Source organism: Penicillium macrosclerotiorum (genome assembly GCF_028827735.1).
Source record: "Penicillium macrosclerotiorum strain IBT 26536 chromosome Unknown utg000006l_segment0_segment0, whole genome shotgun sequence".
In the NCBI taxonomy this organism is placed as follows: Eukaryota; Fungi; Ascomycota; class Eurotiomycetes; order Eurotiales; family Aspergillaceae; genus Penicillium; species Penicillium macrosclerotiorum.
This window is the reverse complement of record NW_026643085.1, coordinates 880,550-905,159: the sequence shown is the minus strand read 5'-3', so window position 1 is coordinate 905,159 and position 24,610 is coordinate 880,550. Positions and strand designations below refer to the sequence as shown.

At 49.8% G+C, this 24,610-nt stretch overlaps 11 protein-coding genes across 11 annotated transcripts; 3 read left to right on the top strand and 8 right to left on the bottom strand.

Moving 5' to 3' along the window:
* Positions 1 to 464: 464 nt before the first annotated feature.
* On the bottom strand, positions 465 to 1,754 carry N7462_005621 (uncharacterized protein; the record flags this gene model as incomplete). Its single annotated transcript, XM_057077339.1, has 4 exons — positions 465 to 587; positions 734 to 1,162; positions 1,227 to 1,552; positions 1,676 to 1,754. The coding sequence occupies 4 exons, from the start codon at positions 1,752 to 1,754 to the stop codon at positions 465 to 467; spliced, it is 957 nt and encodes a 318-aa protein (XP_056932919.1).
* A 689-nt stretch (positions 1,755 to 2,443) lies between these two features.
* On the bottom strand, positions 2,444 to 4,770 carry N7462_005620 (ATP-binding cassette long-chain fatty acid transporter PXA2; the record flags this gene model as incomplete). The annotated part of the gene is made up of 4 exons (XM_057077338.1): positions 2,444 to 2,522; positions 2,577 to 3,474; positions 3,528 to 4,164; positions 4,261 to 4,770. The coding sequence occupies 4 exons, from the start codon at positions 4,768 to 4,770 to the stop codon at positions 2,444 to 2,446; spliced, it is 2,124 nt and encodes a 707-aa protein (XP_056932918.1).
* A 1,323-nt stretch (positions 4,771 to 6,093) lies between these two features.
* N7462_005619 (uncharacterized protein) lies at positions 6,094 to 7,244 on the bottom strand (the record flags this gene model as incomplete). The annotated part of the gene is made up of 3 exons (XM_057077337.1): positions 6,094 to 6,827; positions 6,880 to 7,074; positions 7,139 to 7,244. The coding sequence occupies 3 exons, from the start codon at positions 7,242 to 7,244 to the stop codon at positions 6,094 to 6,096; spliced, it is 1,035 nt and encodes a 344-aa protein (XP_056932917.1).
* Positions 7,245 to 7,894: 650 nt separating this feature from the next.
* On the bottom strand, positions 7,895 to 11,767 carry N7462_005618 (putative cell wall biogenesis protein Mhp1; the record flags this gene model as incomplete). Its single annotated transcript, XM_057077336.1, has 3 exons — positions 7,895 to 8,580; positions 8,658 to 11,594; positions 11,716 to 11,767. 3 exons carry the CDS (start codon positions 11,765 to 11,767, stop codon positions 7,895 to 7,897), a joined length of 3,675 nt encoding a protein of 1,224 aa, XP_056932916.1.
* A 1,425-nt stretch (positions 11,768 to 13,192) lies between these two features.
* N7462_005617 (uncharacterized protein) lies at positions 13,193 to 14,678 on the bottom strand (the record flags this gene model as incomplete). The annotated part of the gene is made up of 3 exons (XM_057077335.1): positions 13,193 to 13,650; positions 13,740 to 13,800; positions 13,860 to 14,678. 3 exons carry the CDS (start codon positions 14,676 to 14,678, stop codon positions 13,193 to 13,195), a joined length of 1,338 nt encoding a protein of 445 aa, XP_056932915.1.
* A 1,051-nt stretch (positions 14,679 to 15,729) lies between these two features.
* N7462_005616 (kinetochore subunit FTA4 family protein) lies at positions 15,730 to 16,699 on the bottom strand (the record flags this gene model as incomplete). Its single annotated transcript, XM_057077334.1, has 3 exons — positions 15,730 to 16,051; positions 16,109 to 16,159; positions 16,242 to 16,699. 3 exons carry the CDS (start codon positions 16,697 to 16,699, stop codon positions 15,730 to 15,732), a joined length of 831 nt encoding a protein of 276 aa, XP_056932914.1.
* Positions 16,700 to 17,165: 466 nt separating this feature from the next.
* Positions 17,166 to 18,017, top strand: N7462_005615 (HAD family hydrolase; the record flags this gene model as incomplete). The annotated part of the gene is made up of 2 exons (XM_057077333.1): positions 17,166 to 17,219; positions 17,283 to 18,017. 2 exons carry the CDS (start codon positions 17,166 to 17,168, stop codon positions 18,015 to 18,017), a joined length of 789 nt encoding a protein of 262 aa, XP_056932913.1.
* Positions 18,018 to 18,405: 388 nt separating this feature from the next.
* N7462_005614 (60S ribosomal protein uL18) lies at positions 18,406 to 19,581 on the top strand (the record flags this gene model as incomplete). Its single annotated transcript, XM_057077332.1, has 3 exons — positions 18,406 to 18,408; positions 18,578 to 18,615; positions 18,720 to 19,581. 3 exons carry the CDS (start codon positions 18,406 to 18,408, stop codon positions 19,579 to 19,581), a joined length of 903 nt encoding a protein of 300 aa, XP_056932912.1.
* A 507-nt stretch (positions 19,582 to 20,088) lies between these two features.
* Positions 20,089 to 21,062, top strand: N7462_005613 (histidine phosphatase family protein; the record flags this gene model as incomplete). Its single annotated transcript, XM_057077331.1, has 2 exons — positions 20,089 to 20,144; positions 20,204 to 21,062. 2 exons carry the CDS (start codon positions 20,089 to 20,091, stop codon positions 21,060 to 21,062), a joined length of 915 nt encoding a protein of 304 aa, XP_056932911.1.
* Positions 21,063 to 21,241: 179 nt separating this feature from the next.
* Positions 21,242 to 21,734, bottom strand: N7462_005612 (L-rhamnose mutarotase; the record flags this gene model as incomplete). The annotated part of the gene is made up of 3 exons (XM_057077330.1): positions 21,242 to 21,325; positions 21,399 to 21,535; positions 21,605 to 21,734. 3 exons carry the CDS (start codon positions 21,732 to 21,734, stop codon positions 21,242 to 21,244), a joined length of 351 nt encoding a protein of 116 aa, XP_056932910.1.
* Positions 21,735 to 22,200: 466 nt separating this feature from the next.
* Positions 22,201 to 23,979, bottom strand: N7462_005611 (MFS transporter; the record flags this gene model as incomplete). The annotated part of the gene is made up of 5 exons (XM_057077329.1): positions 22,201 to 22,385; positions 22,450 to 23,279; positions 23,347 to 23,622; positions 23,673 to 23,752; positions 23,806 to 23,979. The coding sequence occupies 5 exons, from the start codon at positions 23,977 to 23,979 to the stop codon at positions 22,201 to 22,203; spliced, it is 1,545 nt and encodes a 514-aa protein (XP_056932909.1).
* Positions 23,980 to 24,610: the final 631 nt, after the last annotated feature.

Here is a 24,610-nt window from a genome sequence, read left to right as displayed (position 1 = left end):
ATAGGTCAACAGCATAATTGAGTCCTTTTACATCCTCGGCATACTCGGTCCGTGTAGATTCGTGTATCGTTGTTATACACCAGCTGGATTGAGTACCCCTCATCACAAGCGAATTGAATGGCTTGTATTTAAATATTTGTCTCTATATATAATAGGCAAATGCAAAATCCATAGATATATGATCAAAATAAAAACGACGATGAAATTAAAGGGGATGTGAGAAGAGAGGATGTGAGGAGAGAAGAAGAAAAGGGGAAAAAGAAGATATGAATGGGATATGCCAGAACCCTCAACACCACGATCTGTGCATACATGTAGATCAAAGCTAAAAGCCAAACGTGAAATGGAAGTTCCAAAAAAAAGCCGTAAATCATCAAGGAAAGCATCTCCAACACTCGTTCCAAGCTCGTCGTTCCAAGCTTGGGACCATGAAAATGGAGGAAAAAAAAGGGTTGATGCAGCTTTTACGCGGCCACAGTTTCGTCGCCCTCTTGAATCGTCTTGGGCTTGTACTCCGAGAAGGTTTCTGGCCACAGGAACATCTTCTCCTCTTTTGACGGCGTAGCTGCAGCCATGAGGGTGGGCACCTAAACAAGGTCGAAGGACTAGATTAGCACACGGACAGGCCAGATGCGCAGGAGACAAATAACAAAAATGAAAGAAGATTGAAAAGGGAGAACAAGAAAGCAAAAGACTAAGAACAGAAGAGAAAGAGACAGGGAACGACACGTACCGCCTCCTTCGACGAAATCCGCCGCCACATGTTGGCGCGCGGGTTATACCGTACGGGCTTGCCGACACCGCCGGTCTTGGACTGATCCTCGCGGCTGATGGCCTCAATCTCGCGCTTGATATCGGCGAAGGTGTCGAACGGTGTGTACGCGATGCCATGCTCGAGGCAGTACTCCTCCAGTCGCAGGCCGTGCCGGGCAAAGAGCACGTCGGCCTCGCGCGCAGCAGCCAGGTCGGACACGCCGTCGCCAATGAAGACGATCAAGGGCATTTCGTCTGGAAGGCAGGTGGCTTGGGCGGCGGCGCGGGCTTCATTGACGGAGAGGGCTTTGTCGTGGCCGAGTTCGGTGTCGTGGCGCCAGATGGGCTTCCACTCGGAGCCATCGGGCTTGATTGTGGCGTCATTGGCGACGATGTCAATTGCGGAGGACTTGCAGGCGATGATGGTTAGCTTGTCAAGAGGAGACCGGGGGGTTGAAAATGTGGAAACATACCTCCTTCTCGCCGAGGAAAGTGTCTAGAACGCGACGCAGGACGGGCTTGAGGCCGGCGCTGATCACGTTGAAGGAGAAGCCGTTGTCGATGCAATACTGGTGGAATTCGCGGAAGCCCGGGTCGATTTCGAGGGTCTTTTCCATAACGACGAAGCCATCCTCGAAGGGAATGTGAAGGGATCCCCACATTTCCTCGGAGGCTTCACGGAAGGACCGCTCGCCGGATTTAATCTGTTCATCAAGTTTCTGGCGGGCTTCGGCACCGCAGCCGTGGTTGTCGAAGAGGATGTGACCAGTGTCTTGCATGAAGATTGTGCCATCGAAGTCTAGCGCATAGGTTAGTGATGCCGTGAGTGCAATTTGACCCGAGGAATCCTTCGAAATTGCTCAGGAGCCGAGAACGAAAGCATAAGGGTCAATGAGATATTTGTTGCGCTGGGGCTGCATACCTGAGAAGATGACAATCTTTCGCTTTTGTGAGACAGGCGCAGGCGCCGCAGCCTGGGGTTTCATATTGGAGTTGGTCATCTTGGAATTGAAGTGTAAGATTTGAAGTCCTGGTACCACAGTGACGAGTGAGAGTGGAAGACGAGTTAGAGAGAAGAAAGATGAAACCGGAGGAATGTGCTGTTTAGAGAAAAGGCATTCTAATTATTCAGGGTTCATTCCGTGGCAAACCCTGGAACAAGATAGGTTGACTCTATGACGTAGGATCGTGAACCGCTATCATGGTGGGTCGGTTGGGTGGGGGGGGAAGGACGAAGTGACAAAAGGAGAGGCGCAATGAAAAACGTGCTCGGGGACCGTTGTTTCGGCGCCACTGCCGAGCGCCATCGTTCTGATTGGCGGGTTGTTTTCCTTAGTCACAGTCCAGGCCCGAACAGCCGAAATAAACTGGGGAAATTTGGGACACCGATGCCGAGCTCGGCTCGGGATTGGCTACATGCACAATGCAGTGGAGAATGCAGCCACCATGCACAGACTGAGTCCTCTGATGTTGGAGAAACGATGCTCCAAGAGACTGGAGACTAGTTGTACCTTAACAGACTGAATTGTCTAAATGCAGTCTACTACTACTGCTACTAGGCTGTTCGATTAGAGGTATCGACTTCCTAAGCCCAGAGTGAAGGCACAGCCCCCCTACTAGCCTAAAGTTTTGAAGGAAAACTATCAGTCAGTCAATCATTGTTCTGTACAAGTATGGTAATAACGATCAATTAGGATGCTGTCAGTTCTGCTACGCGTCGCTGTAATTCCGGGACAGCCCGTAACTGTAGCTCAAGTTCATCCTTCTCACTGTGGTGGGTTAGTGCAAGTTGGCGTGTACAGGGGAAAGGGGACAGAACATACTCTTCTAGCTTCATTCGTCGTTCCCAGTCAAGCCCAGTGAAGATAAAGCCTCCCTGGCCATCAAATTGCAGAATCTTTTGGTGATATTTCCATAGACTGCGACGATGTGACACGGTCATGAGGGTGATCCCCAGCTTCTTGGCCGTTTCGTACATGACCTTCTCGATTTCCAGCGTTACGGAGGATGTGCACTCGTCCAAAATAGCGAACTTGGGGCGGTGGTAGAATAACCGAGCCATGGCGATACGCTGTTGTAGGCCTCCGGAGAGAACATCGCGCCACTCTTCCTCGGCATCCCAGCCACCGGGGCGGTCCACAACCGAGTCAATTTCGACCACGGAAAGGATCTCGTGAAGATCGGCGTCGGTCACGCCCTTGGCGCGCATTTCACGCACCCCATCTGGATAAATTACCTGCTGCCGGAGTGTCCCTCGAGAGAGATAGGGACGCTGGGGGATGTAGAATATATCTTCGAACCGAGGTTTCTTGACAGTGCCACCGTACACAGGCCAAAGACCACCCAGGATGCGGAAAAGTGAGGACTTCCCGCATCCATTAGGCCCGACAATCAAGAGGTGATCACCCGGATGAACAGTGAATGACAGCTTGCGCACCAGAACATCGCCGTTGGGCGAAACAATCGGGACATCGGTAAATTCAATCGAATCACTTTCCGTGATTTTGCCGCGGCCTGAGAGAACGGCCGCATTCTCTTCGGTTGAGGCTGAAGATACCAATTTCTTCTCAAATCGACCAGCGACCAGATCATCCATGACCTCGAGCAGAGAAGACACACGGGATGTATAACCCGCAAGCTCTGAGATTTCCTTGTAGGAGAACATCAATCGACCAAAGGCGTCCGATGAGGACAGCAACATTCGTCGATTTGTGACAAAGCCTGTTAAATGCTTAGTAGATTGAAGTTGTAGGAGGAGGAGAACAGAAACTCACTTTCAGTGCGATCACCCATAGTCTGAGTGACTTGACCAGGGATCTTAAAAAAGACGGGAAGACTGCAAAGCATCAAGCCAAGTGCACCCCAGAAATATTTGATAACAAAGTCTTCCATAAAGCCATGGTATAAACGCCGACGTAGAATGCGGTTCACATGTCTAATCAGTGTGAAATAGCCCTTATCCAATGTATCCTTCTCAGCCTCATGACCATGATACAGAGCAACCTCTTCGCTGTAATCTATGAGTCTTGAATGGAGGAAACGGAATTCACCCTCAAGTCTGGCCTCGTCCGCGACATACTTGCCAAATGGCGGGGTCAGCATGCGCATCACGTTGGCTGATAGCTGCACGAGTAGGCTCATGATAAACAGCCCCTCACCACCGACATTTTTCGAAAGGGAATAATTGTAAATGCACATGTCGAGAATCGGCTTAGCAAGGTTAGAATAGAGCTCTGCTAAGCTGTCAGAGAAGCGCGATACGTCGACCGTGACGAGCTGGTCTGGATTCTTGATTCGATCATCCAGGGCGGAGATCGCATAAAAGGTCATGTTGGACAAGTATTTGTCGTGGATATAGTCGGTCAAGCGTTTTCGATAACTGAGAGAGAGCTTGCATTGATGATATGAGAGCTGATAACGGAGGGCACCAGATTAGCGGCAAGCCTCACAACGGTCGCATATGGCGGTAACATGGTGAAGTTGAAGTCCTAGCTCGGGACAACTTACCATAGAGTTTGTAAATGTGGCCGGAATAGCCACAATCATCCACCATACAAGGCCGAGTAAGAAGTCCTTGCCCTTGCCCCGTACAAGATTGCTCACCAGTCGGCCGTCCAGCTCGGCCACATACAGACTGAGCAGCGTCCGTAACACAAGGAAGACACTGTGGCTCACCAGGAGACGTAGCTCTTTGCTCTTCCAACCTGGGATCACAATACGGAGGAGGCGAAGCAAGTGCTTAAAAAATTCCCGGTTGATCTCAACACGCTTCTTGCGCGGTTGTTCGTCGTTGTCAAGTGAGCTGGTACCCGGTCGCTGTCGGCGCAGATCGACTTGCTGCGAGGCAGCCTTCTGCTCAGATATAGCATTATGGATTCGTTTTGCAAGCGCTGCAAATAGGGCCAGGTATACGGCGCGGGAGATGCGGGTTCGGTGTTTGAGGTAGAGGGAGGTGAGGCTGGAGAGGATCTGCTTCACGGAGCGGTCGGGCGGGAGCAGCTTGGACTGAGCGGCCATGGCGACTCGATCGACTAATCAGCCGGAATCTGGGCGTACATGACCCCCTGGGAAAGAGGTAGTGAGGTGATTGTTTTGATGAAGAGAGGAGAGTATGGCGTAGGGAGGGAGGAGTCGCGGATGACGGAATGGATCCTTTGACATGTGATACCCCAGGTTCCTGGGGAAGTTCAGCCGAGGAACCTTGGAATCTCTCCAGTCATTCTCCAATAAGCACTGTGCACTTTCATCAGTTCTGGAAATATAAAGGCATCTTTTTACAGTAGCCACGGACTTGGATTTCGAGCTGTCCTCATTTTTTTGCAAGCGAATATTCGGATATTGTAGTGGTGGAACCAATGATAGTAGCACATTAGTGGCCTGAGGCACCACAAATGCCCCAGGAGATATGCAGTCTTCTCACATGAGAGGAGAGAATCATCCAACCATCCAATATGACTATAGTTTTTCACCAAACTTCTTGATTCATGATATAGCATCAGGCCAGTACAGTCTACACCTTCAAAGACTACTCTCTACGTCTACCTCAGGCCATGGGAGTGGTTTTTGTGTGGTTTCTTTGTTAGTATCGACCACTATACTTCCAACTCACCTTGGAAAGTAAGGGATAAGGAGAGATTCTATTTCCGAAAACGTCAACTTCATTTCAAGAGTGGAGCCTTTATGAGTATATAGTATTATTATATTTGTAATCATCTAATACCCTAGCTTAACTGAAACCAAGCCCCCAATGCATCATGCGTTGAAAAGCCGAACATGGCGCGTTTAGCACGCGAATCTGGTGTTAATCATAGCACTCTCTGTTTGGTATGGAATAACTATACGATAATGTTCAGATTATGTTCGGATCTAAAACGGACCTAAACCGGTGTATAACGTGATAAAGTAGAAGGTCTTTTTTGTTATTATTATTATTGTTAGAAGGTCTACTTTATCGTTATTGTTTATTATAGATTATATTATTATTTTCTAGAAGGGAAGTTCCTACATTTCGTAAATGAATCTCCTCGGTACTCAGTTATTAATCAAAATATAAATTTCTCTTTTAATGCTAATTTAGTATCGATTCTATCTCGATATTTATTATGTTCTTATCTACTCAATAAGTTGCTAGTTACACTGCAAGTGGTACTATAACAGAGCGGTATTTTCCCTTCTTTCGTTTCTACTATTCCCTTTATCTAAACTCGTCATCGCGTGATATCACTAAGCAGCGTAGTGAGCCTACGCCTGGTCTAAAATTCACTCAGTAAGCCTAGCTCTAAGCGCCCTCACAAAAGCAGTAGCTAAGATAGGAAAGCCCCACCCGGCGAGGGAAATCTGTTATGTAGCGGATCCTACATAATGCATATACTCCTGCAGCCTTGACCTCACATTAATGCCATTCCACATCTCGCGGTCACCATCTCTACTCAATCCCGGCATTCCAACCTGCTCGACTGCGAATGATGCCCCAACGGCACCATAACATGCTGCGAGTACCGGATTTTGCGTTTCGAGATACCCCACGCCATAAGCTCCCAGGAAAGCATTTCCTGCTCCTGTTGGATCCACGACTTTGACATTCCGTTCTGTTTCTGGCCCAGATGCATGCACTGGAGGAAGCCATCTAGGAGAGAGAACGCGGGTACTGACCATGCAGCCAAACTCCCCAGCTCGGACAATCACTGTACCGTTCCCACCCGGCCCAACTCCGTGACTCAGGAAAGTCAGTACCAGCTTCTCGATTTTGCCTTCATCAAAACTGACGATCGATGGCTCCGAGCAGAGTGCGGCTAATTCTAAGTGGTTTGGAGAAAACACATCGACCGAAGCTAGAGCATCCAAAAATGCTTGGAAATTCTCTGGCTTGCATGAGAGAGGGGCCGGTTCCCAAATAATCAGAGGGCGCTCAGAAATGCTTGCAGCTTCTCTCAACCTAAGTAAAGATGAGATGCGGACCTTGATGTCCTCTGGAGATGCAAGGTAGTGATACACCTTCGAGCCCAACAGGTCCATTTGTTCCAAGTTATCTTCCTGAACAGCAAGGATCGGAGTCGTGTACTTGAAGTCTTTGGCTGGAGACAAATTAGCAGACTAGGGCTTGGTGAAACAGGGAGCTGTACACACGTCCAAACGTAGTATCTTTATATTCAAGCAAACCTCTGGTTGACTTTTGGTCTGCTTGTCTGGCTATCATCAATGTTGTACTCCAACTCTCCAGCAGCTCCTCCGCAGATCTTGGAAAGTCGTGGCCAACATGAAGCATCCACCCTAAGGAGTGACTGATGGGAGGCGGGAGAAATAATCGAGCACCAAGGGTCGCTGTAACCATTCTATGTCAACGATGGTCTTTTACCCCATCAGAAGGAAAGAATCTTGGACGCACCATAAGTCCCAGAGCCGCCAAGGATATTGTACAGCGCGGTCCGCTCTGGAAAATGGACTTCATCAAGAACAACCAAGCCAAGGCTTGTAAACGTTATGCATGGCATAATAGAGGATTGAGTGATTTTTTACCCTTTTGAAAAAGGCATTGATCTCAAAGAATGGAGATACACCTTCTGCTCGAGTCAGCTCCTTGTGGTGATTACCGAGTGGGCTTAATTTGGGTGGGGTTTGAATCAATTTTGTCTCATCGCCGTCGGCGGTGAACATACCATCGGACCGACTCTCAAAACAGCTTTACTGGAAACATTATGGGGATTGCTATTATCTCGTTAAAGCTAGCCATAATATCTCTAGGATTTGTACACTTTGCTTAAATATCGGCTCTCCGATTAGCTGGGTGGCCTCCGGATCACGCTTCAGCCGCAGATGCTCAAACCTGTGAAGGTTCGTTGGCTTAGGAAATTTCAAGTAGTAAAATTCAAGCATATTAATGTCATCGGGATCAACATTCGCTGCTGACGTATGGAATCACATATTTACAAGACTAAGCAGGTAATTTGAAGCGTGATCGAGAAACGAACAAGGAAACAAGCGCTGGAATGGAAAAATACCCAGTCGAGCCAGGCAAGATATAACATAAACGTGGAGGGGGAGTATACACAGCGACTGGGCTTGCAAGAGAAAGACAAAAAAGAGAATCGCGTAATAAATACTTATGTAGGTGTGGAGCAGGCAAAAGGGACACCTGAAAAAGCTAAGACGGGGACGACCCGTTTTCAGTCTTCTGCGCAATAGGAGCATCATTTGTCTTGCTTTGAGTACGGCCGTCCTCAGATAAGGAAGCGGCAAGGCGGAAGCCACTGTTTATCTGTGCCGCAATTTGAGACTGCTTGAAGCGCTCAAAACCCTCTATGTCCTGGCGTTTAGCATCCCAAAGTTCATCAACAGTAGATCCGAGTTTTTCAAAGGCTTGCTCGGCTTCAGCGCTATCAAATGGCGATTGAGACTGCTGCTCATGAAGACGCTCTAGTTTCTCCCGTAGAGCAGCCAGATGAGCATCGCCATCATCATCGAGATTATCTTGACCGGCGGGTGGGTTGAGGAAGTCACGGCGAAGGTTCTGTCCTAGACGATGGACATGGCCTTCCTCCGAAGTCATGGCTCGAGCATGGAGAGATGTCATAGAACTGGTTCGTGAGAGATGGATGGCGTAATGGTCGGTTTCCTCGTCATCAATTGCGTTTTCATTTTCCACGACACTACCACTCAAGTTACCAGTGGCAGCACCGACACCGTTGGCATCCTCACCGGAGTGTTGTGAGGTACTATCGGGAGCAGCAAACGAGGGAATGGGTGGAACGGAAATACGCGTCTCAGGATATTCATCTTCGAATCGTTGAATCATTCTGTGCAAGGTGAAGTCCAGGAATTGGAGGCGTCCTAATTGGGAAAATTTAGTTAGTGGCGTCAAACAACAGCAATAACACCAAGTTCCATCTTGAAATTTGAAAACTCACTATAGTTTGCATCATTGCCAGCTCGGTCCTCGCGAATAAGAGCAGACTGAATCCGAGCCCTAATATTGCGTGCTGATTCCAGCAAATTCTTGGACATATCACGAGGTCTCTTCGTTACGACGCCTCGAGACTTGCGACGCCTTGGAGTAGTAGTACCACTGGGTGGCGCAGATTGATCTCCAAGAGAATCACTGGCTTGGTGGTCCAAGTTTCCAAGACAGACACCAAGTGCCTTTACCACACCTGTACCACCGATGACATAGTCTTCATCGGGAGCCGGTTCATCCTCTTCATAACACGGCTCTTCAAAGCCGCTTGCGTTGCCGACGATGTGCTGCAAAATTTCAGGCACAGGGACATCTTTGGTGGTAGGCGATACAATTGACTCGGAAAGCTCTTCTGCGATAGCACCACCTTCAAGGTTCCGAAGTGAGTAGGCCACAATCTGAGATGCAAGAGCCTTCACAACTTCATTGTTTTCAGCAGTGGGGATTTCAATATCGACTGCAATAATGGTGCGCGAAACACGAACAGCTGCCATCATTGAAGCGTAGACTGCGCATGCTTCTTCCTGAACAGCAGCATCCGTACCAGAAGCCAGAGCCGTGATTTGTGGGTTCTCCAGGATATTCAAGTGACATAGACTAGGACATTCCGGAAGAACTTCGGCCAGGCCGATAACATGATCCGGTGATAGATTAACATCGGCAAGATGGATCCGTTTGAGAGAAGGCATCTTGGGCAGGAAACGACGGAATGCACCCAGAGCGCTTGGTTGTACCGAGAAGAGCTCAGGATTATGCGAGAAATCGATGAAGCGAAGATTGTGAAGCCTGGTCAAGGACTGGAGCAACGGGCAAATAGCAGGTGCACTCAACGAGCAGTCGGCCAGGCTGAGTGTATAAAGCGACTGCTCAGGGTCAATCGCATTTGCAATGAGACCAAGATCATCCTTGATGGGATTCCCTCCTAGATCTAATCCCTCGCACTGGCCGGCTTTGAAATATTCGATAACATGTTCCAGGCCCTCTCGTGCCAGTTCATTGTTGGCAAGCCCGAGTCTTCGCAAGCCCATTCTAGAGGCTGCCTCACATATCATTTTGACCTGCTCAGCAGAAGGTTTGCACTCGCTCAACAAGAGTTCCTCGAGATGATCGCCGCTGAATCGCTCCGCCAAGGCATTCGCGAATATAGTACAAACGTCACCGGCAGATGACTGAGACTGGCTTTGACCCGTGGAGCCAGTAGACCCATCGGAGGGTACTCGTGGCCGGGGGAAAGGAATTCCAGACAGATCGATCGCCTTAAGAGATTTTGATAAATGAATAAACAGTCCAATATGGCGCCATCCTTCGCGTCCAATCTTCGGATTGTCCTTGAGAGAGAGTTTTTCCACGACGCCCCATCGTTCATCCTTGACAATTGGACACTCGGATCTCCGCGCTCGTCTTCGGCGGCATCGCATCTGTTCCACTGTCTTGGTGGACAACAAAGCGGCTAAAATTGCACGCACAGAGTCATCTGTCAATGCGCAGTTTTCCATAATGAGCTTCCGCACAGGAACGATAGCAAGCCAGTCGCTAAACGTCGCAATGTCCTGAGAGCTCATCGGAAAATTGCTCAGATCCAGAGCGGCAACAGTGCCCGGGGATTCAGCCAATGTGGAGGAAGGAGAAGAGATCTCGTCCACGACCCTTTTCAGGACCGGGGTTTCTCGTAGTTGACAACAACGACGATATATGCGCACTGGGTCTGTGGTGGGATGACTTTGGGTCTTAGAGCGAGGCAGACCGACTGCAGGGGCACGGTCATCGTCATCGTTCTCTGCGTCCAATTGCAATGGAATAGATCCGTTTGCCACCGCCTGTCTGCGTTTTCGTTCCTTGCGTTCTTTTCTTTCTTCCTCGGATCGTTTCTTCTTCTCTTGTTTCCGTGTCGATTCTTTCCCTTCGCCATTCGGTTTCGCATCGCCGGGAGGCTTTGGGTCCGCCATATCAGGTGTAGGGGCCGTCGGGGCCGTCGGGGCCGCAGGTTGAGCCTCCGGGGTAGAACTTCCTTGGCTGGTCATTAAAGGAGCTTCTTTTTCGGCCACTGCTGCCTGAGAATCCTTCAAAATTCCCCCTTCCTCTTTCCCTTTCTCCTTTGCATCCGCCTTCTTGGACTTTTGGCGACTTGATTCAGGAAGATGCTGTCGCAGTTGGTTTGTCGGGGGAGCATCTTCGTCAGAATCTCGATGGGAAATACCAGCGATTTCCACATCCACACAAAAAGCGACACGATGTAATTTGGCTTGATTCAAATCCGTGATCTTGCAACGTTCCCGGGTCTGGTCCAGATTCATGACACGCCGTGGGCAAATCGCCCCATTTGGCGGTAGCTTGGGCAAGCCTCCAGAATTCGATGAGAATTTGCGTAGCGCATTATGGATGAATGAAGGCCCTTTCGGAGAGGTGGAAGTAAAGGGGCTCGGGTCTTCTTTCTTTTCATCTTCCTTGTCCTTTGGGGAATAGGCCGCGCCAAACGGGTTGTGGGTATCGAGAGGTGAGGTCGCCTTCGGACTTGCAGGGCTAGCCTTAAGACTGGACTGCGACGGGGGTGTTGATCCGGATGAGAATTTCGAGCTCAGAGAAGAAATCCATGAATTTCGCCTCCCGCCGATGGGCTTGGGACTACTTTTTTGCGATGCCGGGGACGGAGTGGACTGTGGTTTTTGCTCGGCCACCTTCTCAGTCGCCTGGACTTTATGTTCTGCTTTCCCTATATCGCCCTGGGGCACTTGTTTGGGTTGTGATTTCTCGGAGGATGGTGCGCGGGCCGGGCTGCTGTTCGATCGAGACCTTCGGTGCGAGTTTGATGTGGTTTTGGTGGCGGCATCTCTATCCGTACTTGGCCGATCACTAGTTGAGGATGATACTGATTTTGTTCGGGACAGATGGTCTGAGAAGAAAGAGTCAGACACTGCCCAGCGGCGGACCGCCCACTTCCGCCCGGGGGTGTTGTCTTGTCCACCCATACCCGTGGGCGGGTGGGGGAGAGAAGGACGGAGCGTAGGACTTACCTTTCTGTGAGTGATGTAGCCAGCTCACATCCACCGTTTGAACGCCCTCCATCTTGAATAGCCTCCTCTTCACTCACGTAGATGGGGTTGGGAGTGGCAGGGTCTGGCGGAGAGCCTGTGTTCCACGGTGACCGGCTGTGTGGCGCGGAATCGAGGTCGAATGACAGGATAGGCCTAGATCGGATGACGCATAATTGGCTGATCCCCCACCTTTACGGAATTTTGTCGGTTGGTGATCCCTAATCAGTGTCCCTAGGACGGTAGTCGACGACAAGCGATGTTGGGGATATGAAAATCCGGGGATTTGCGACCGAGCAGGGTTCCCGGGTATAAGAGCGACGTTGTGGGGCACACTTCGGTCTACAGGTGACCGTGTGGAAGTCTCGCCACCAGAGGCAGGGCTCGAGAATTCATAATGTAAGGAACCGAAAGAAACAGAGGGAGGTTTTCAAACACAACTTGAGAAAGCCACCACAGAGAGACGAGGAGGAAAAAGACGAGGCACTGGAAGCGACCGGATAAGGAAGATTAAGCATCGTTTTAAGGTGACATAATCGGGCCCCTCCCAATGCAAAGATGCAAAGGTAAAAAAGACTCCACCGGCACGTGAGGTCCCATACACAGTGCTAGGACATTTGACTCGGCTACTCGGAGAATTCGTCCAATATCCCCTCCTCGGTGGGTATTCTGGATATTTCGGATATTCTAGACATGTTAGATCAATTATGTACCTTGCTAATGTCATGGAGTCTAAGCCGACACGAGGGCGTGGACGTGGAGAGAAGATGAAAGATGGACGGGGGGAAGAGTGGGAACTCCGGACACACACCCAAATTCCGGGCGTAATGAGAGAGGGGGAATTGGCGGTGGTCCCGCCTAAAAACCCCATTATTACCGTACAGTATTATGTATTACTTTGATTAACTATCGGTGTCTATTATTCATAGAGGCGGGTTGAGTATCCACTAGTTTGATCAGGTGGAGCCAACGAAATGGGACCGGCACGATTTGCTCTCGAGTTCTTGCGCTCTCTCGCTCTCGACTAGTAGGGCACTGCAGGGGCAGGGATCGTTGGGAGCCACCGTAGTGCTTTAGTATGCGCTGGGAGCCCATCTAGGCCTATAGACTAATCTGTCTGTTTGTCTATTCGTCCATTTTGTTCATTCCGATGGGGGGCCCTGGCCCGAAGGAGATCCCTACTAGAAACACATCGACAAACATTCGTCTCACAATGGGATGGGTATCTGCAGGGGAAGAAAAACACAAAATGGATGGGGATGTTCATGGGTAAACCCTTCCACTAAAGGAAAAAATAACGCTAAGTCAAGAACCGGGACCCAAACTCGAAAAGAACGCCGCCGAGCACTATGCATCACGAACTACCAGGGTGGAAAGTGGAAAGAATGAGAAGATGGGGAACAAGCAGTCATCATAGCATCCGTTGCCGAAGGATCTTCGGGGGAGAGGGGGCTCCCTTTCATTCCAGGCTGGTGGGGACATCCCGGAGGATCTCCCAGCCATATTCTTCCTCTGGCTTCTCAGGCTCCATCCCCAGTGCATTGCGGTATGCCCGCACTTCGTTCTGGAGCCCAGCAATCACGCGGATAGGGGGTTCCTCTTCCTCGGATCGGAGCCGGTGTGCATGACGAATCATCTCGGCACATTTCATAGTTTGAGCGTGCCAGTAATCCCGGTCGAGTCGGCTTTCTAAATGAGCATCCCGTTCGGCCTGGAGGAGATTGTTGTAGTGGCTTTTTTGGTAAAGAAAGTGCATGTTGTTGTTCTGGCAATAGTTGCGGATTTGTTCAACCATAGTTCCCACACTTGCTTCGTATTCGCTGATCAGTTTGGTGTTCTCCAGCTGTTCGCGCTTGAGATCTTCGACCAGCCGTTTCTCCTTCGCGAGGGCACGTTCAAGTTCTGATATCCGGGCCGCTACATTATGACGCGAATGAATCGTTAGCTTGGGTCAATTTCTGTCTAAAAGAGAGGTAACATGAGTCATTTTCTCAATCAAGACTTACCGGATATTTCTCCATTGACTTGCCGCATCGCCGAACTCGCTTCCTCGGAGTTGCCGTGCTTCTGTCGCTGTGTCAGTTCTGTGGTCGCAGGCCGGATAACTGATTCGGTTCGCAACTCACCATGATCTCCTCGGCACTCGAAACGATACTCTTGGTTACCTCGCGGTTATTCTTCAAGACTTCGCTCAGCTCCAATACCATGTCATAAAGATGATGGAGATCCATCTGATGTCCTGCGTTCATAGACATATTGCCATTCATGGCTCCTAATCCACTCGCACTGCCAGTAGCACTGGGGGCACCGCTGCCATTGACTTGGGATGAAGAGTGGGGAATCCCTGAGGTCAAAGACTGACGCGGTATGCCACCCAAGTTGGGGGAGGGGGAATTGTCCGCATAGGCGGAAAACATGCCCGGGCCCGAATTGCCGCCGCCAGCCATTCCGGTACCGCTGTTCATGGACATATTGGCAAGCGCGAACGCACGGTTCAGGTCTTCAAGTTGTGGATCGTAGGGATTGATGGGGCGCGAGGTGCCGTTATCCTCGTCGTACCAGGAGGCGTGGTTTTCGACACCAAGAACCTCCTTTTGAAACTTCTCAAGGTCACGGCGAGTAACGTGGGTGGAACGACGGCGGTGCCCACGCGTAAAAGGTGCCTTGGAAGAGGAGGAAGAGCCGGCGCCCTCGATGATGGCGGCGCACGCGTCGATAAGGGTAGGATCGTTGTCAATCGCAGAATCGTCGTTGGATGAGAAAGCTGGCGTCAGAGCAAGATCCAAGGCCTCGAGCGGTGGGATGGCTCGCTGTTCGGGGGTGCCAACGCCATGCCTGATCGGGTTAGCGGCGGTCCTGACCGCATCGCCTTCGCTCGCCTGGCGGGGGATCTTGTGGTCCTGTTCATGGTCGCTCAGCCCGTCCAGACCGACCAAGCGCTTCATTCTGCTGAGGGTACTCATCAATGTACAGGAGGGAGAAGGTGCATGAAAAGTCTCCTAGGCATTCCCGGCGGCCTTAGTGATCGCCAACCGCTCTGTTCCGAGAACCCACGGGTGTAAGTGTAATGGATGACGGAGAAGATGGGAGATCCTTGGATGGGAAATCTCAGCCCTGACCAACTTTTTGTTCGCCCTGAATCGGACCTGCTGTAACAACCTTTAAGGTTCTGGAGTGTCTGCTCCTGCTGAAAGTGCCTTTAACCGGTTAGGTACCTTCCGCCCTTGTGGTCGCGTAAGATCGTGCGTGAAGACTTTGCACAGCAATCAACCAGGTAGCATAGATCTGCTACACCCGAATAGATCCCATGATAAAACACTGTGGTGCAAAACAAACCTATTTTTCCCACGGGAAGATTTGAAAAATACTCCTCTGGCCTTATCTCTATAATCATCTAGGATGCAATTCCAATTATGTGCCGGACCCTCAATGGAATTATGCTGATAGGCTCTCACCTTTCCACAGAACTGCAGTGCTAGGGGCTGAATTTGTTACTCCTCACAGGGATCTATCTATCAACGCGCTTCCTGGCCTTTTCACTTCTACGGGTTGGGGGTTTATGAAACAAAACATCCAAAATATTAGATGATTCTTTTTGGCAGCATAGTACGCTTTAAGTTTGTTCAGTTTGACCTGTGTTGAAGACAAAGAAACACAATTATGAGACGTGACTCGCTATTGCATACTAAAAAGACAAAAGTAATTTAAAGCGAGGCATCTCTCATGGGACTGAAGGTATTTTGAGTCCCCATCAAGGAACAATTACCCCCATAAATTACACCTAGACAAAAGAAAAAATTAATTTCGCTCTCTAGAAGGTGGAGCTGAAGAATCGAGGAATTTCATCATATTCTATCATTTAAAAACCTAGTCGTTATCCCCTTTTTGGGGAAGAGTGGGAGGTCAAAACACATCGCAAAGTATTATTTGGGTGGGCGAAGAGGTCTCTTCATATGAACGAGCTTCTCTGGGCTATAAGGGAATTGAGTCATTAATTCATGGGTCTGAATCTAATAGAAGCGCTAGTCTTTGGTCTGACCCAGGAGGTAGATATTGCTGGCCATCTTCCCTATTGCTTCTAATACCCGCTTTCCCCCGCTGGGCTATTCGCCCTCCAAGCCTTGCTGTCAGCATTCGCATTTTTTCCACTTCCTGAACTAGCTCACTGTCTCGAAGGACAAGATTTGGCTGGATATTGGTCTGTGGCTCTTCGAATGGTCGGACCAGACCCCGAAGATGGTGCACCTGATTTAATCGTCTTTGGCGCTGCTGACGTATTTGGTCTAAACTGGTGAGTTGGTCTCGGAGTTGTTTATATCTGTACGGTGAAGGTTAGATTTCCAGTAAACAGGATTTCGAATGACTCGCCATCTACCTTGCATGATTCTGGTCGCTTGTATCTTGAAATTCTAGGCCTAGGGGTAATCTTGTAATATTGCTTTTAAGAAATTAGTCCCAAAGTATCAGAGAAGGCAGAGCCATTTTGCCCGGATCTGGAGGTAACCGACATGTGTCTCGAGAGGTCTGCCGTTCTCTCGACCCTGTTTGCCAGTTGATGTTGGTTCTGTCCGTGGCTTATGGAGGATCGATAGAGACTGGCAATTTGTTGGGCTACATGGTGGATTGCCTGCGAGGAGTAAACAACACGATTATGTTGCTTTACGACAACATTGACTAGGAATATGGTGAGCGACCAGGGATTTTTGGTAAACGACAGCTCATCAAAGCCAGCCATGCAACAAACGATTTTCCAAGGAGAGCTTATAGAAGGTGGAGCAGAATTACCTCTGTGCAGAACATCCTCAATCACTTTCTCACCCAAATCGCTTTCCTCCGTCTCCACAGCATAGTTCTTCCACTCGTGGGGCAGGTCAAGGTTTTCGGATAGTATGCGAACTTGACTCCAGAGAAAATTCGACTTTAATTCGAAAATTGTCCGAGCTGGGTCTGTTCGAGCGGAGTCCATGTTTGTGAAGGGCGTTGGAAGAGGGTTGTACCTCGCCGTTCATCGCCGACGAGCCGCGTGCCATTGAAGAGAACGCGTCCCTGTCTTATCGATTAAAGGTCACGTGCTTACGACCTCCCCACCGACGAGGAAGGACGACGGTTGGTTACGAGGGTTTGGTTGGCATTTTCAGTCTATTATATACATCGCTACTCCTGATGGCCTTCAAGAGAAATATTCAAAGAGCTGTATGAGGTTTGTGAAGAGGGCAGGATCTATCTGGAGTTCTAGACTGGTATAATCCATACTCCCTCGGTCTCCATTTTCCCCGTACCTCGGCAACTTATGTTGGCTTTTAAGATCTCTCGGGTTCTCCGCAAATAATTGATAATCAACAGGCTGCATACAAACACTTTGATCCTTGACATTTGGTATCAAAGAGCATATCAACTCCAGCGTCCCGAGTATCAGTTACTTGGATTCTAAAATGCCAGACAACGCACGGCCAGTCGGCCTTCTTTTTGACATTGGAGGAGTTTGTGTAGGATTACCGTTTCATCCGGCTTCTGTGGTCACTTAAACCTAGGCTGATGCTGTCACGCAGGTTGTGTCCCCATTTCAAGCTATTCTGGATTACGAGTTGTCGCAAAATATCCCTCCAGGCTGGGTGAACTTCAGTATTTCCCGGACATCCCCCAATGGCAGTTGGCACCAGCTGGAGCGCGGCGAAATCCCGATGGATGCCAGCTTCTTCGCCGCATTCAATGAAGATTTGCGAAACCCAACTCTATGGAAGCAGTTCCACGAGCAGCTGGCGCAAAAGAATGGGGGGAATGGATTAGCTTCCATCCCTCCGCTCCCGAAGGTTGACGCCGAATGGCTTTTCTGGGAAATGATGAGGATATCGCGTACCCCGGATCCATATATGTATCCGGCACTGAAAAAGCTGCGAAAATCCGGCCAGTATCTGATGGGCGCCCTCTCCAACACGGTCATATTTCCGGAGGGCCATCCCTATAACGGGGATACATCCGGCGTCAAGTCTCAGTTTGACTTCTTCATCTCATCCGCACACACGGGACTTCGCAAGCCAGATCCGAAGATCTATGAGGTCGCGCTTCAGGAGATGACCGCTTTGGCGAAACAGCGCGGAAGTCCGGGAATTCAGCCGTCGGACATTGTCTTCTTTGATGATATCGGAGAGAACTTGAAGGGTGCGAAGCGAGCTGGGATGCGCACCGTCAAAGTCACACTAGGGAAGATCGAAGATGCCGTCAAAGAGTTAGAGAGGATCACCGGTCTCTCTTTGCTAGAAGATGAGGGCAAGGCGAGACTTTAGAGGTAGATGGTTCTGTGGCGTTACATACAAAAATTTTTTTCGCTCTCTTTATCTCTCTTCTAGATTCAGTCTGCATAATTGGGTGTAGATAAATTCAAGAGCTTTGAGCAATACATGATATAATTCTTTAGCAACTTTCAGTCGTCATCTGCGACTTTCTTGGGGTTGTTGTACTGTATGTGCTATACATTGTATGTAATGCCCGATCCGCTCGTCACCCACCCAAGTTGAGGAACTTTTGAACCCGGTCGTCGCCAACCGCACTTTTGACCTGCGGGATGCAGCCAGCCCGCTAAGCGAAATCCCCCACAAAGCCACCGCCAAATTTACTACTCTCTTTCTTTTCCTCCATCCCGTCAACCAGGCTTCAGCTCCGACAACCGTCAAAATGGTGAGTGTGCCTGCTATTGCCGATGGTTGATTTGAAGACCATCGTGCCCTTGATTTCCTCGATTTGCATCTGCCTTTGCCTCCGCTCCGACCGGAGCCCGGGTCCCCGCAAGATGCTTCGGACAAGATTCTGAAGCGCAAATTGCTGACTCGCGAGTTTTCTTGTCTAGCCTTTCACCAAGCTTGTCAAGAACGATGCGTACTTCAGGTAAGCCTCAATCTCCTCATTCCACCCCTTGATCCTCTTGCAAAGTGAAGATCCGAATTTTCTTGGTTTGTGCGTTTTGTGCTGACCTGCGTTTTGCCCACCAGTCGCTACCAGACTAAGTACCGTCGTCGCCGTGAGGGTAAGACCGACTACTATGCCCGCAAGCGCCTGATCACCCAGGCCAAGAACAAGTACAACGCCCCCAAGTACCGCATGGTTGTCCGCTTCACCAACCGCGACATCGTCACCCAGATCGTCTACTCTGAGATCTCCGGCGACAAGGTCTTCGCCTCTGCTTACTCTCACGAGCTCAAGCGCTACGGTATCACCCAGGGTCTGACCAACTGGTCCGCTGCCTATGCCACCGGTCTGCTCCTTGCCCGCCGCACCCTTGCCAAGCTTGGTCTGGCTGAGCAGTTCCCTGGTGTCGAGGAGGCCACCGGTGAGTACACTCTCACCGAGGCCGCTGAGACCGACGATGGTGAGCGCCGTCCCTTCAAGGCCTTCCTTGATGTCGGTCTTGTCCGCACCTCCACCGGTAACCGTGTCTTCGGTGCCATGAAGGGTGCCTCCGACGGTGGCATCTTCATCCCCCACTCCGAGCGCCGCTTCCCCGGTTACGACATTGAGTCTGAGGAGCTCGATGCCGACACCCTCCGCAACTACATCTTCGGTGGTCACGTCTCTGAGTACATGGAGACCCTCGCTGATGAGGATGAGGAGCGCTACAAGTCCCAGTTCACCAAGTACATCGAGGATGAGGTTGATGCCGGTGACCTTGAGGAGCTCTACCAGGAGGCTCACACCGCCATCCGTGAGGACCCCTTCAAGAAGGACGAGGAGGCTGGTGAGAAGAAGACCAAGGAGCAGTGGAAGGCCGAGTCCAAGAAGTACAAGGTCGCCAAGCTCACCCACGCCGAGCGCAAGGCTCGCGTCCAGGAGAAGATCCGCCAGCTTGCTGCTTAAGCGCATCGTTTCGATGTTTTCTGACGAGTTTCTCGGTTCGCTGCAAAGGCTTCTCAAAAGTTCCTCCAAAAATTTTACGAGGGAATTGGCTTCTGCCAGTCGGCGTTTCTTTATTTAATGTGATGTAGATGATGGGTTCATGGCACATACCACTTTTGTTACGTTTAAGGGGTGTTTTTTTTCTCGGAGCAACTAGTCTGGGGTTTTATTCAAGGCAATTTCCTTCACAGTTCTAACTGCTCCAAATGTCCATGCAATCCATCGTTCCCTCAAAAGCGCTTCCTCGGTGTTATTGAATAGTGCATTGTAAATGGGAATCCGTAGCCGCGTGACTCTGGATCGAGAAGCTTGTCACTGCTCTACAGCACTACTCTTCCCAAAGTTGTATTGTGGGTGTCGTTTCTCAGGAACATGTATATCACGTGACCAGATGGCAGCCACCAGGTCATATTGCAGCATGAATCTTCCGTTCGCATGTAACCTCGCCAAATGAGCACGCCCTGAAATATGAGAATATATCTAGTGAGACATGGGGAGACAGTTCATAATGTAGCGCAAGCTTGGTAAGGTGGCATATAGCTTGCCTCGTCGCCGTTCTTTACATGGCTGACCCGCATTAAAGGGCCGGAGCAACCGATTCAGCCCTCACAAACCATGGCATGTTGCAAATTGAATGCCTTGCGCAACATTTCATGAAAAAGTCGATCCGCCTTGATTGGGTGTTCGCATCGGACCTCAGTCGAGCACGCATTACCGCCGAGGGCATCTGCCGTCTGCAACCTCCAACACCTGACGGGGTGCCTTTATGCCCGGTTTTGACGCGAGAGCTGAGAGAGCGAGACTTCGGGTCATTAGAAGGACTCCGTTGGCAGCCTGCTTCCTTCAATTCCGGGAGTACTAGCGCATCTTCTGGATCTTCGAGTGATGGCGCTACCGCAACACACGTGGACAAGGAGTCCACTGTTTCAATGAGACAACGAGCGAACTCATTTTTGCATAGTCATTTCTTGCCGGTTGTGTTTGACAGCGGATGTCTACATCCAAATATTGCTATTGTGGCTCACGGTATTATTCTTCGAGTGTTGTGGAACTGCCTTGTCGAATTGTTCGATCCGATGAACATTTCTCTTCTTCCCGGGGTTGCCACATGGAATGGCGGGCCAGCTGCTCTAATTTCTCCAAGCTGGTCTAATACAGGCGTCATGGAATTGTTGATTCAGCGAAACTCTGGAATGCAGCCACCACAGGACGTGGGATCTCATGTACCGCAGGCAGCTCTAAGTTCTGCAATAGAGGCGACCCCGAGTCCCAAGTCTACCCAGGAAGAGTATCTGCAAAATACCCTTTTGCACGGGTGGTCCATGTCGATCCAGGCCATTGATAACAAAGCTCACCTTTCTGGCCTGCGCCGGACTCGTGGTGGTATTGGAAGCGCTTCACATGATACGAAACAGAAAAAGATCGATCAATTTTTTAAATGAGAATGGTCACCCTCTTCGGCATGAATGTAGAGAGATATATAAATACTTAATCTTTTAAAGGAGCAAATTTACACGAGATCAAAGACATCATACGTATATTCAAAATAGAAATACAAGGTATTCCCACTTGGAACATGTAAATTGATATGTACATTCTTAACCGATCATAATTGAGGGCTTCAGTCGGTGTAAAAGACTTCGTCTAGCACCTTCCACCAGCCCGGCCCATCCGCACTGCTCACAGCACCGGGGATGGGGCTCTCCTAAATGCAAATGTAACATATCAGCCTCAAAAATCTCAGAAAATATACAGAGTTTATATGGAAAAGCACATACTTGCATTCCATCGGTCATCGCCCACCATTCTCTCACTTTCGGGTTCGATCGCATGCGCTCCATGTCGCCTTCGAAGTCCGTACCGACGTACTTGAAAGTGGCAAAAAGAGTACGGTCATTGTCAAAGAAAATCGAGTCTATGCTCAGAGATCACCAAAGTTAATTACCAATATCTGGTGGGAGCAATTGAGGAGATTGCGACCTACAGTCTTTGATGTTACAATCCTTGATTTGCTGCAAAACCTCTGGCCAGACATTGGCATGACATTCCTTGTATGCCGCTACGGCGGAGGGTTTGAGATGGACAATCTGGGCAATGCGGCGAACTTGAGACATTTTCGCTTGTGTAGGGTAATAGTGTCCCTCTTTTTCTTTGCCTAGTCCCCCGGATTAGATTATCTCAATGCGGGGCTCCGCGGGGAAGGGCGTATGTGGGCGAGGGAGGAGAAACGAACTCGAGCACAAAATGGATGAGTTGTGGGTAAATCAGGAGAAGGCATACAACCAGAGGGCTAATGAGAGATGCTTGAGATACAGCCTCAGAATTGACTATAGAGGGAGTTGAAAATGAAGAGGACACGGTTAGCATGAGCTGGTCTGCCCCCCGTTTCTCGCCAGAGTGTTAGTCCGTGCTCGGTGTGTGCTAACCCGAAGGCCGTGCCGTTCGGGATGCCGAGCACCGGCATCGATACGTTGCGCCTTGAGTGTCCTACGAGCTACAACCAAAGAGGTTCAATTGAATATATCGATTATTGGGCGTATCATTTTACATAGTCACTGCATTGTACCATCATACATTCCATCAAGATTGAATAACCGGAACTTTTGGGACAGGGCGTATCCAGCTGACAGCGAGATTGGCCGCCAAAGAGATGACACCGATAATCCACATGGATTTCCCATACTGGGAGCCATTGTATCGAAAGATAATAGCGAAAATGATTCCGCCAAGATTCCCAAACCCACCCACAATACCAGATACGATACCTAGAATCGGGAAGTTAGCATTCTCGCCGAGTAAGAGTTCAAGCGTGAGGAGTAGACGGCTTACCATTCGCATATGGGTGAACATGAGGAACAACAGCGAAGTTTGCACCATTGCATGCTTCTAGGAAGAAAGCTAGACCGGCCACCAGGCCAAACATAGTTGCTTCGCTAGTTGGGTTGGACAATCCGATCGCCAACTGAAAGGCTCCCATGGAAAGACCCATGAAAGACAGCAACAATTTCTTGGACCAAATGGAGCCTGTAGCCCGATAGATCAAATCTCCAAAGAGACCTCCAGCGGGTCGAAAAACCACATTCAGGAGGCCAAACATCGCGGCCCATTGCCCTGACTTCGTTTGGCTCATGTGAGGGAAGTTCTTGGCATAATATGTACCAAGGATCGAATTGATGGCAAGCTCAGATCCGAATGAACAAGCATAGCAGACTGCCACGGCGAGGGTGGACAAGCTCAGTGCAACACGCATGGCTTCTTTACGAGAGGGAGCGACAACGGTGTCTTGTTGGAACGTATCCACTTGTCCCATTGCGGAAGCGTCTTGATCAATAATTTGAGGAGATTGCGCGCCCTTCTTTTCTATGTCGGAAGCATTGATGTTGTAAACAGAAGGAGTAGCCGATGGCCCAGCAGAGGAATTCCCAGAGTTGATATCGACGATATTTCCAGCACAAAGAGCGTCGGCTGGAGACGTTTCTTTTGCCCAGAGATGTCGCTCCGACCATTTGCCTGTCGGGGTATCTTCGCATAAGAACAGCATTCCCAGTGCAAGTGTAATGATGATGATGAAAGGGACGATGTAAGCCACCCGCCACGCTTTGTGGGGCGCGAGGCCTTGACTCGCGACGAGGGAGTCATATAAGGCAGGCATGACAAAACTAAATTGAAAAACTGTTAGTAGAAGTAACCAAGAGAGTGGTGATTTTTCTTTTCAGAAAAGCTTACTAGGTGATTCCTCCGCCGGCGTTACCCCAGCCTGCAGCTAGGGAATTGGCCGTTCCCACAATTCTTTTGTCGAAGAAGCCAGTACACCAAACCTGGCAAGGAACAAATGTTCCGCCCAGAATTCCGACGAAAAAGCGCAAGGCAATTAATCCCTTCGGAGTCGTCACAAGACCAGCCATAGCTGTGGGAATAGAACCACCGATCAAAAGCCCTACAAAGACCAAGCGTGGTCCGAACCGGTCACAAAGTGGACCTGCGATGAATCGGACAAGAAATCTGGGCGGTGTTAGAGACGGTAATATCAAGGATTGATGTCTAGTTCTTACGTTGCGAGTAGCGCAACAATGTTCGAGTTGGCAACATCCTCCTGGGTCATATGCAAGTCCTTCTTGATAGTGACAGTCATCTGAAAGATCGATATCAGCGCCTGGTCGTCGGTGTGTTTCTCTCGCTACTTACCAGGGGCGGAAACGCATACCAGGATAGGAATGCGACCATAAAACCCAGCCAAGAGAAGAAGAATACCCGACCATATTGATCAAATGGGTTGAAGATGGGAATAGATTTTGCCTTGCGAGTGGCAGGATTAATTTCGGGCGGAGTGAACAGTAGCTTGAAGGAACTAGCCGCCATGTCTGGGGTAAACTGGCACTCAGATGGCCGCTCGGTAGATAAAAGACGTTTATAAACTAGTGACAGAGCTAACAAGGGATGTCAGGGAGATATTGGCTTATCAAAGCACGGGTTTGTAAAAAAGGGGATGCTGAGAAGTTCGAAATCCTCGATGCTGCTGGCCTAGCTTCGTCGGGCAGGCAGGAACATCATATATAGACCGACCCATTCGCAGTTTGGGTTTGACAACATAATTTACATTGTGGCCATTTTCTATGACACATGCAGGACTGACAATCGGAGTTATCGAGGTGCCTACCAGGGCCTAGGAATTACCACGCGGTTAAGCCGGGTTGGTTAGTCACGCAGAAAAAGCACCGTGACAGTGCTGATTAGATCGAAAAACGTTGAATTGATAGGGCCTTTTGATCTGCAGCAAACCCTTCAGCGAGACAGGCCCAGAAAAAGAAAAGGCCCCAAGCTGAGCAAACACTGCCACCGGCTGGGGCATAACATTCTTCGTGATAAGGGATGCACCGGGGGGGCCTATGACAAAACGGGTCAATTCTATGCCCTGACAGCTTGCGACTGATAAAGAGCCAGTCACGTAACTCCGCGGGCTCATCAATGCAGACACCTGTCCGAACTCTGC